Below are 12,352 nucleotides of genomic sequence, written 5' to 3' on the forward strand. Positions count from 1 at the left end.
CATTCCAAATAGATACATATACATGTACTTATACATAGGCATATGGGATAAGCTTGTAGTATGCATGTGCTTTGTCTCTGAGAGTCCTTTCACCCTGTGTATGTTTAGAATAGGGTCAGTGTAATTTTCTCTAATCATGAAGTACAGAAGGAGAGCTTGCCATGCCTGGGTCTGGATATAGGTCATTTATTTGAAATTTGATACTGAAAAAAAAAAGACAATTCTGAGTTGTTGAGTTTAAAGCTTAAAAGAATTGACTGATGGATACATGTTACATAGCTTGTTATGTATGTAGAGACTAGAGCCCAGATTGTGCTGATTCTTAGGTTTCTGGTTTTTCTCCAGTTCTTCACTTCTCAAACAGCTTCTAAGTTTTATAGCATTTAATCTAGTGTTTGCCTCATATGCCCAAGAAATGGTCTTGCCTCCAAAGCATCTGTAAGTTTAGTTGAAGATATAGGTGATGAACACACAACTTGTTTGTGGATTGACTTTTGAACTCTTATGGGGAGTAGTTTTTCTTAATTTAGTGAATGTCAATTGGATAATAGTATATTTGTAAAGGGCATTGGTAATACCTTCTTCTTTCATATTTCTATGTTATAATTAATTACCTGGCAGTTGATAGCTAGAGAGAAATTCTTAGTTAAAAAAATATACACTTTACACACACACACACACACACACACACATACACACACATACACATACATATACACGTACATACAAACAAATATGTTTCACAATTTCAAACCCAGATTTAAACTATAACCAGAGAATGAATATACTTTACACTTTGGGGCAAAAGCTAAAAAATGTTCCTAAAGCTTGATGCCCAAGTTAAAATACATAGATTTATTTATTTTTATTTTATGTGTATGAGTATTTGGCTACATATATGTCTGTACTCTATGTTTGTGCCTGGTGTGGACAGATGTCAGAAAAATGGTGTGATGTTAAGTCCCTGGAACTGGTAATACAGAAGGTTGTGAGTCACACGGTAGGAATGCACCCTGCACCCTCTGCGAGAACAAGTGCACTTACCTGCTGAGTCATCTTTCTAGCCTCCAAGTTAAATTTAAAAGATTATAATTTTTCATTAAAAAGCACTAATCCATCCAAGGCTAAAGAAAAACATAACAAAACTTTACATTTGTTTTTAGTTCTACTTTCTACTAAAAGAAACAGATTAAGTTAATGAATTGGCAACAACCCTTTTCTCCAGTGGACTTTTTTTTAATACCCACAATCAGTACGTGGTAAGTCAATCAAATAGTAAGTTTATAAAAAAGAAAATAAATGTGTGGATCATACAGTAGTTAATTCAGTGAGCTATGTTTTTTTGTGTAAAGTGGACAATGAAAACAGTCTATATTTCCTAGGCACATGTGTAATTATAGCTGTTCACAGATGCTAGCTTTGGAGACTAGCTTTAAAAGCTGGTATATATTTACTATGACAAAGGAAAGTACCATCTATTGCTACTCCATCCATCTAGGCTACTGAGTGACACTGAGAAGTATAAGCTTCGTACTAATCTTCTCTTTTGGTATGAGCAGAAGAGTACTTTATAGATGTACGTTCTCTGTATGTACTGTTGAGTAGTGACAATCTCATAATCCAGTGTGCTGATAGGCAGTGTAGAACCGTTTCAAACATTTTTTATAAGCCTCTCGGAGCATGGTGTCTTTTATTTTAATTAAAAGCTTGCAAAATGTTCAGTGTAGACATAAAATTAATATCAAAAAGGAATAGATAAAAGACATAAAGTAGAATTCCTTCTACTTAAGTTTTGTTAGTAACTTAAATCACTAACAGTTACTTTTTTAAAAATCTTATTCAAATTTTTAAAAACAAAGTCCTAATAGTTTATGGTCCTGTCCACCTTTGAGCTTCACTTTGATTTTCTCCTCATTCCATAGAGACAATTTTCTCTTTGTGAGTAATCCATCCAAATATGTTACGGTTCTGTAGCTCATTCCAGGTGATACGGTATGTTCAACCCTTAGAGACACTACCAATACCTTTCTTTTAAACAAAAATGTAAAGTGTCTCAGGTATATATTCTAACAAAATAATGGATTCAACTTTTTTTAACGTATAGCTTACGAGAGACTTTTCATCTGGACACCACTCCTACCACTTGTCATAGGACAAGAGTACCATGTGTTAAAATATCGCATGAACACCACAGACTTTCTCACAGGACACATTAACAGAGCTTTCATACTTGTCTCAGAGTGTTTTAATTCATCTTTACTAAAACAATAGTACCAGGTTAGAAATCTGGGTTTTATCAATTTTGTTTATAAAGTTTTATCTTTTTGGGTCAGATGGTCTTTGTAATTTAATGACAAGAGCACTGGCTGCCGTCTCCCGTGTCCTCTATAGCCAGTCAGTATTGACAGTTTGTGTGTTGTAGGGGAGTATGCACATGCTTTGAGAATGTCTGTGCCTATAGAAAAACATATTAAATACATACATGCTGATGTAATTGTATTTTATACTGTTAAACCTAATTTACTTTTTCTGCTTAATGGATCCTAGGCATGAGTCTTGACTTCATGGCTTTATTAAATTTACCATAGACTATTTTCTGCTGTAATATGGCTTTGACACTGTCACCTTTACAGTATTGAATCTTACCTAAGTAAAATGTTATTTGTTTATTCTGCTACTTTTGTCTTTTAGAGAAAAAATCTGAAACCTTTTTATAAGATCATTTAAATACTGCTTACTATTTTATCTTATGGTTTGCTATTGTAATTAAGGTCTTCTAATTTGTTCATACTGTATCTCAGTTGAACGTTCTTGTTTCTAATATATTTTTAGAGAATTCTCTTTGGCTTTCTAGATATAATCATCATAGCAAACACTAATTCTGTCTTCAGTTTGCCTATTCCTTGTTGTAAGCCTTCTCTTTCAATTGCATGTGTTACTGCTCTCAACCATCCACACTGCTGACCATGTTGGCAAATGCTGTTGCTGTCTCAGGCAATGTAAGTTTGCTTGCTGTGGATGCTTCCAGTACTTAGATTCTTACTTTACTGTTTTTCTTTCTTATTTTAGTCAAGAAGAATTGCTTATATGATGAATTACTTATGAAAATGATATTTTATTGTTATATAAAATAGCATCCACTAATATGAATATGCATGGAATTGAACCTTTACTTTAAGCACGAGAGACAGATTTCCACCGATGTCACCTCTCAGCTGTAGTGAATTTTAGTAGTAGACTATTGTTTGGTTGTTCTGATGAACATTTTTCAGAAAAATACTTTGATTACAGAATGCTAAAATAAATATACAATAGCACATGAATTATTTAATCTATAATATTTATGATACTAAATATTCAGAAGTTTGTTGTTAAGGCCTGAAGTTGTTTTTTTTTTTAATGATGTAATACGTAGGATAGTGTTAGTTATGCTTGCTTTGTACAAAGGTCTTGCAAGATTTCCTTCCCCTATGTTTTAGCAAGGTGTAAATACCATTTGAATTGTCACTTGAGTATGAAAGAATTTTGTTTAGTCTATGAAATTTACTAGTCTAGTATGTTTTTAGATTGTAGTTCTGTATCAAAAAAGGGCCTCCATTATTTCTCATGACTCTTTATGTCCTTTGTTTATATGTGAAAGAAATTTTAATACATGTGTTCCATGAGCCAGATACTTGCAGGAGGTTCCCTTGAGCTTAGCAGTTTGAGAACAGCCTTGGTGATCTAACTCACACATACAACCCCATTGAAGCTTTAGGATGGAAAGTGGGTTGTTAAATCCTGAATGGTGTCAGCCATGGTGGTGCACGCCTTTAATCCTAGCACTCTGAAGACAGAAGCAGGCAGATACCTATGAGTTGAAGGTCAGCCTGGTCTCCAGAGTGGTTCCAGGGCAGCTAGGGATAAACAGAGAAACCCTGTCTCAAATAAAACAAAAACCAACTAAACAAACAAAAAACCCAAAAACAACAAAGAAACTCAAAAAGAAAACAAAATCATGAAAGCAGTTTTTGTATATGTGTGCTCTTTCCGCCAGGTGATGTTCTTATTTCCTGTTTTAAACCATTTATTTTAATTGTTTATTTTAAAGGATTTATAGTTAAATGATGAAACATCAACATACTAAAAGATACGTTATTTAAGTTCTTTTAAATCCCTGGAGCGGAGCTTTTGTATAGCTGTTTCTAGGAGTCAGTCTGAGAGTGCATACTTAAGAGTTGGCTGTAGTTGTCACTCAGTCATTTCTGCTCTGAAGTAGATATAGACGTTCTTTGAAATAGCACCAAATGTCCAACCATTTGTCCCTTCACCTTAAAAAAGCTTGTTTAGGTAATCAGTAATAAGTGACTATATAAACCTTAATAATAATTAAAATAGAGAACTTTCAACTTACCACTTAGATCAGAAATGTATTTTATTACCCTAAATCACAATTGATAGAACAATTTGGGTTTCCAGTACCCTTGCTTCAAAGGCTTTCTGTTGAAACTTTCTTAAGAAAAACCAGCAATGGCTTATTTTTTGGTACTTAACTTGTAAGTACTTTATATGTTCTACATAATCAGTCAGATTAATAGTTAGCAAACATAGTGCTCCCATCCAGTGGGCTGTTTTTTAGGTTTTTCTTTTTTTGTTTTTTTTTTTTTTGTTTGTTTGTTTGTTTTTCCTCCTCACTGTTATTCCCTTTGCTGTCTGGAAACTTCTTCAGTTTGTGTAATACCATTTGTTACTTCTGTTTGAGCATATATGTGTGTGAGTGTGCATGTGGGTGTGGGTATGGAAACATGAAAGTGTGTGTAGGTGTATATGTGGAGGCTAGAGGTCAGCATCAAGTGCTGCTCCTCAGGCACTGTGTACCTTGTTTATGGAGACAGCATTTCTCATTGTACTGGAGTCCACCAGTTTGACTAGGAGCCTTACCGAGAGCTCCGTGAGTGAGCGCCTCCTCTCAGCACTGCCTTACATGTGTGTCATCATGCCCAGTTGTTTTAGGGGTTGACTCAGGCCAACATGCTTGTATTTCTTTACTACCTCCCCTCCAAATTGGTCAATTCTTGGATTATTTCCTGTACTATTAGAAGTTTTTATCAGGAAGTCTTTGCCAATTCCTTTGTCTTAAACTATTTCCCAAATGCTTTTTTTCTAGTGGATGGAGAGTCTCAGGTTTTATATGATTTTCAGTCCATTTTTAGTTGGTTTTTGACAGGGTGAGGGATAGGGTGTTAATTTTTTACTTCTGTGTGTGGCTATCCAGATTTCTGAGAACCATTTATTGAAGTGAATTACCAAACAATCCAGTCAGTCAATGGGCAAATTAAATAAAAAGTTTTCAAAAGACGACCAAATCAAATCAAAACAAAACACTGTTTTGTTTTTTAACCGCAGTTAGAAAGAATCATTATCACTAAGAAAAGCACATGCCAGTGAAGATGGGGTGGCAGCAATTTGAATGACATGACCACTACAGAAATCAATTGTAGTTTTAAATGAAAATACATATAATAATTATGCTGCACTAGGAATGTACTGGAGTTATCTAGGGGGACAGGTGAGAGAGACGCCTACATGTCCTTGTTTCCTGCAGCACGATTACTGTTCACATCAGCCCAGATGTGCGTCAGCAGATGAATAGATAACCCGTACTATGCATTTGTGTACTCAGGGATGGAGTTTTATTTAGCCATAAAGAAGAATAAAATGCTGTGTGAAGGAAAGTGGAGAGAACTTAAATTTTTAAATGAAATATCAGACTCAGAATGAAGAATATTGCATGTTTTCTCACATAGATGGATGTTAGACTTGACAGATGTATATATGATCATTTATATGTGTGTGGCATAAAAGTGGAAGTAAATCTTGGAAATTTCTGGAAGTGAATATAATCAAGATGCATGATATACTTGAGTGAAAATATAATTAAGAAACTCATGGGTTTTTGTCTTAGCACAATTAAGTATATTTCCTAAGCAGCAAAAATTTCTACCCAAACCAGGACCATGACTACTTAGGTGTGGACTGAGTGTTCAACTCCAGATGTGCTTTATGAGATTATAGTTTAGAGTTAGATGAAGATGAAGAAATAATATCAGAAAGGATTATGCATCTCTAGATGCTAATACCTATTTTGTGTCAGTGATTGTTTTTTACATGAGAAAAACAATGTAAACCATTTGAAAAGATTTTTGTGCTTCCAGAATTTATAGGATAACTCTTTTACCTACTGTAGTGAAGATTATGCAGAATAATATGTTAAGTTTTAAATGGTAATCTAGAGATTAAGATGCTAATAAATATTAGCTACTTTTAAAAAGATTTTATTTGTACAGGTGTTTTTGCTTTTGTTTATGTATGTGTTGTGTGTATGTATATGTATGTACACTGGGCACTACTGTGATGTGTAGTACCTGCAGAGGCCAGAAGTGGGTGTAGGATCCTCTGGAACCAAAGTTAAAGTTGTTAGCCTACATAGTTGTTAGCTAACATTTGTGTGCTGAGAACTGAACCAAGATCCTCTACAAAAAAGTAACATTGAGCGATTACACTGCCCTATTGCAAGTGACTTTGTATTGGAATATAACATTTCACTGTCATTATGGTTAAATACAGTGATATTAATGTCATTATTAGTGGTACCAACAGTTTATTATACAATTGTAAAAGTACAAACAGTGAGGCTTGTCTGGCAGGATATAGCTTAGAGAGGATAGGTTATCTCAGAGCTTGAAATGGCTCTGAAATTCTGTAATTACTGTAAGGTCAGAACTGTAATTTAGTCAAGTATTTTTGTTGTCTTTGTAATTTTACAAATAAATGATGCTTTAGATTTACAGACTAAAGTGTGGAAGTCTGAGTTTTGATTATGAAAATTCCTTTGACTGTTAAGTTTACTATTTTCTGAGCATGGCTAGTTTATTGGACTGGTGTGGAAAAGTTTGGGAGTATCTGATTGTCAGGGATAAGAGACTTTTAAAGTATTACATACTAAAATGTAGCAAGATACACGAGTGGTCAGTGTGGCCAACATGGCAGACATGAATTCTTTTTATCAGTAGTCCTAGATTCTAGACTTGCGTTGTTTAGATGCATACTGTTCCTTTCTCGTCCTTGATGGTGGAGGCAGGTTGGATAGAAAAGGAAGCTCCTAAAGCGTAGTGGCCACAGCACATTCTGTAACACACAGGGATAAAAGGACTGAGGACTGTTTCCAGACACATGCTCTGCATGTTATTAGTAAGCAGACCTGTGAAGTAAGTGTCCAGCAGTCATGGAAGTAGGGAAAAGTTAAGCAGGCTTTTAAAACTCTGTTTATGTGAGTTTTTAGAATGTTAAATTATATTGTATGTGGAGTAGAAAGATGGAATGAATGATTTCCCCAAATTTGACCATGGAACACTTTCATTAAACGTTCTTACCAATATCTAGTAGCAAAGCTATAAGCAGCACTTTTGTAAAGCTCTATTCCAGACTGTAGACAAAATAGTAGCAGTTGGACCTTGGGTCACACTGATACCAAAGGAAAGAGCCTCTACTAATTTTTGTTTACAATTTTTAAACATTTATGAAATAATCAATATTGAAGAAATTGGATTAAAATTTATTTAGCTTTTCTCCTCTAACATATTCATGGATATGACTAAATTTTACCTCACCTTTTTTTTTCTGACTGTACTTTTGGTTTATAAATGTTGTGATCTTTTGTTGTTGGTTTTTGTGGCCAGGGTACTACTTAGAAGAAATATAAAAGTGTTTAGTCATTAAAAACTCAAAATTTCAAAAAAGTGATCATAAAGGAAAATTTCTGTAATAGATTATTAAAAATATTATTATTTGGGGAGCTAAATTATTTTCAGGTTGGCCTATCTAGGATTGAACATAGGAAACTTTGATAATTTTTGACCCACATTATTAAATGTATTATTTTTTATCCTTTCCCTTGTCATTTGAATAAACTATTCTTTGAGCTGATGAAATGACCCCCTTTCATAGTAGCCCTTCAGGGAGCTTTTCTTTTGTATCTCCAGTTGGTATTCAGTTGTCACTAGTTTGGCTTTAGATGGTTGACACTTTTAAGAGGGACTAATTTTAAAGATGCTCATAAGCATTTGAACTGTATAAGTAAACGGGAATGATGGCTTCTTTATCACATTATGGAAATTCTCAAGTGCATGCAATACAAAAAGCATTTTAATGCCACATGTATTTACTGTGGTAATCATTACCCATTGTTTGTCTCCTAGGTTTTCCTTTTCTAATTTACATTTTTCTGGGCTTTTCTCAAATGTTAAAGGGTGGTATTTTAATTTTTGGATTTTTTAAAACAACTAAATTTTGCACCTTATGGCAGTGCCAAGGATAAATGTTTAGTGTTACAATTTAGCTAATACTAATCAATGCTTAAATAATTGAAATTATATGTTAATTAAAATGATTTTGATAGTGGCTTAGGGTTTTTTTTTTTTGTCCAAAAAGGTTGCATTACTTTCATTTTTTGAATCAATACACTTGATTTATATTTTTAAAATTATTTCCTGTTATGTTTTATATTAACTGTATTTTTAACATGAAGCTGACTAATACTTTTCCCCAAAGAGAATCCTGTCAATATTTTCTTCTCTTAGTAAAGTTAATCCTTTAGCTGAATGTTTGTTAATAAATCCATGTATAAAGCTGTCTTTTTCTTTTAAGTAGAATATCTATTTCCTACTTAGTTTGTTCTCTATAAAATCTTAGTATGCAAGCTGGGAAATGGGTATTCATGCCTTTAATTTCAGTACTGAGGAGGGAGAGGCTGCTGAATCTGAGTTCTCGGTCAGCCTGGGCTACAGAGTCAGTTCCAGATGGCCAGGGCAACAAAGAGAAACCCTGACTCAAAAACTAAAACCTTATCAAAATAAAACAAAAGCTCAGTATGTAAATCTTCACAATTTTATTAGATTTGCTGTGTTATTAATGCTGATGTGAAAATATCAAATTTTTTTTAATGTAGAAGACACATACCTGATTAATTAGGTCTAATTAATTAACATTTAAATTTTTTACTAATGCTAAAAGTATTTTAGTTATTGAAATTAATGAAGTAGTGACATTTCTATTTCTTACATTTGGATTTGTCTGGTTGGTTTTAAAGACACCTAGTTGTTGGACAGAAGAGGGAGCAGAAAAACGATCCCATCAGCGCTCTGCGTCATGGGGAAGTGCTGACCAACTGAAAGAGGTAAGTCATTGTTTTATTTCATGCTAAAACTTGTTTTAGATCTCTGTGGGTTGTTTTTACTGTTTTCCAATATTGTGAGACTTCCATTTATTGTAACCTACTTTTCATACAGAGTTGAACCTTAGATTTTGGTGAAAATAAATGTATTTTTGTGTTTGTAATTTTCATATTCTCAATCAGTATTTAGGTAACCCATCAGTTGTAGCACTTCTAGAATGAACTCTGGTTTTGTATAACAATCTTTATGTCATCTTTTAAAATTATCTTTATTTCTTCCTTTGCTTGCTTTAAAAAAACAATACAGCAGGTAGATCATAGCTTTATACAATGAGATAGTACTTTTTGTTTTCTGATAGTGTTTTATATGTAGTTTATTATGACCTTCAGGACCCAGTAGTACAGTGGAAGCCAAATCTTGTAGAAATAATCTACCCTGTGATTTACTAGGAATAACATATCTATGTTTATACTATGGTATTTCCCAGTTAATTTTTCTATATAAATCATTTTAATCCTTAGTTATATGTCCTTTCAAAGCTATAGACAGCCAGGGTTAGAATATTATCTAGTCCAGAGATCTCTTAGGGAAGCACTTTCTCCAGTGGTGAGGACTCGTTGCTTTTAAGAGAACTACTGTACTCGTTTTAACTGAGGTCGCTAGTGATGTTTTTTAATCTCCTTTCTAGTGCTGTGATAAAACCATGACCAGAAACAACTTGGGAAAGAAAGTGATTTTTTCAGTTTATAGGTTATAGATTACAGGTTATAGATTGGGGGGGGGGACCCAAGGCAGGAACTAAAGCAGAGACCATGGAAAAGTACTGTTAACTTGTCTGTTGTTACACATGGCCACATGGCTTGCTTAGGTACCCAGGACCATCTCGAGTGCCACTGCTCATAGTGAGTTGAACCTTCCCATATCAATCATTGATCTAGAAAATGCCCTGTAAGGTTGCCTATCTGCTGGAGGCATCTTTCTCAGTTGAGGTTCCTCTTCCCAGGTAATTGTAGCTTGTGTTAAACTGACAGAATGGTAACCAGTCCAGTTTTTATACTTTGAACTCAGAGTGAATCTGAGTTAGTTTTGACTCTACCACTTGTCTCCCTGAAATTTCTGATAGTTTGGCAGCAAACCAGTTTTGCTGTATGTTAAACATAGACATTCTCTCAGATTTTATTTATGTGTATATGTGTATATGCCTGCTTGTCTGTATGTGAACCACATGTCTGTAATTCTCATGATGGCCAGAAAAGGGCCATGGTTCTACTAGAACTAGAGTTACTGTGATTCAAAGCTGGGTCTTCCACATAACAGCGAATACTGATAACTGCTGAGCCAGCTCTTCCATCTCAGTATTTCTCTTGACTGTCTTTCCAATGCAGAGTTTCAGACTTACCATTCTCTCACATACCGTGATGTCTAAACCAGATGGTCTAATAGCATAATATTGTCTATGATTTCATTTTTAGTCATTTTTTTGTGAATGTAGAAAATGTATAATTCTGGCTTACCTCTTACCCAAGTACATAGTGAAAGTAGATTTCTTTTATCAGGAACAGAATAAAAAGAAGCTTAGTTTAGTACATCTAGGCTTAAATAGACATTACCTGTAGGATCCACACACACACAGACACACACACACACAGACACACACAGAGACACACAGACAGACACACAGACACACACACAGAGACACACACAGACACACACAGACATATACACACAGGAGGGTCAAGGGAAGGGGGAAGGAGAGAGATTATTAATTGCTTCATCAAGGTTTTGTTCTTTCAGTTTTAGAGCCCATAATATCTCTGACTTTAAGGAAGCTGCTTAGTGAAGTGGTTGAGACCCTGACTGGTACACACTTGTAGTAATAAAGCATTAATGTTGGAGTGCTCGCACAGCATTGTGAAGTACTAGAAGGGTTAGAGATGGAACGTCAGAGACTACACTTATCACTTATTTATTAGGTTTCTCACACAGCAAAGATACTTTATTTGTAAGTGTTTGAACTATCTGTAAAATGTATATAATTAAGAGATCAAGTGCATTTGTGAATGTTCTCGAAAAGTTAGCATGTGATCTCATTACTTTGTTGTAGTAAGCCAAAAGCAACTTAAAGGAAGAAATATTTTATTTTAACTGTTCAGATTACAGTTCATTTTGGGGATAGTCGGAGCAGGGACACAGGTATGAACCATAGCAGGGCACCGCTTCTGCCCTTCTGCCTTGCTTTGGCTTCTTGTTAGCTTTTTAGTTCATTTGCCTAGGAATATTCCTGCCCACTGTAGGCTGGGCCTTCCCACGTCAATCATCAGTCATGACAGTTCCTCATAGCCATGGCCACAGAACAGTCTGATTTGGGTTGTTCTTCAGGTTGAGGTTCCCTCATTCCAGGAGACTCTAGGTTTTGCCAAGCTGGCAGTAAACACTATAATCAGCCATCTGCTACCTTTGTTAACACTGTATTGTAGTTATAAATACACTTCTGGGTTAAGACTTTGTTTATGAAAGTTCTCTTAAAGCAAGCTGTGTTTGAGATTTTTGTAGGTGAGCTGTCTCTGTTCCTGGGTCGTTTATGTGAGACTGTATATGGACAGGTATATAGAGGTATAGGAATCAATTTGCTGTATGTGAGACTGTATATGAACAGGTATATAGATGTATAGAAATCAGTTTGCTGTATGTGAGACTGTATATGGACAGGTATATAGATGTATAGGAATCGGTTTGCTTTTAGGTAGACTGCAGAATGTTTCTAAGTATAGACTTGATGTTTAAAAGTACTAAAGTTTGTTATATATTCCCTGTTAATATAAAAATTATTAACAGCTTGAGATTTAAAACCAGTTTCATTTCCAGAAAAAAATTAGATTGTCTTTTGTGATTGTTTAGAAAAAACAAGTAATATAATGCAACTCTTGCTAAATGTTTTATTCTAGTTTGTTTACTTTTATAAAATTTATTTTCCTTTTATTTTTTATATTGATTCTTCAGCCAATATAGTTTGGTTGTTGTCTTAGCTTTCCAGTACAATACCAAATATATAAGATAATCAGTTTAAAAGGAAGAGTGGTTTATTTTGGCACATGACTTCAAATTTTTCAGTCTGTAATCACTGGGATCTTTTTCTTTGG

At 34.4% G+C, this 12,352-nt stretch overlaps 1 protein-coding gene across 2 annotated transcripts in view; it reads left to right on the top strand.

The window, feature by feature from the left end:
• Positions 1-12,352, top strand: part of GLCCI1 (glucocorticoid induced 1) — a gene marked incomplete at its 5' end in the record, with an annotated part of 76,551 nt that overhangs the window by 26,525 nt on the left and 37,674 nt on the right. For both annotated transcript variants that reach the window (XM_080936190.1, XM_080936189.1), the window contains one exon: positions 9,128-9,214. In XM_080936190.1, the coding sequence (XP_080792316.1) occupies positions 9,128-9,214 (87 nt within the window). The remainder of the gene's footprint in view (positions 1-9,127; positions 9,215-12,352) is intronic.

This window comes from Micromys minutus (genome assembly GCF_963924665.1).
Source record: "Micromys minutus genome assembly, chromosome: 23".
Taxonomy (NCBI): Eukaryota; Metazoa; Chordata; class Mammalia; order Rodentia; family Muridae; genus Micromys; species Micromys minutus.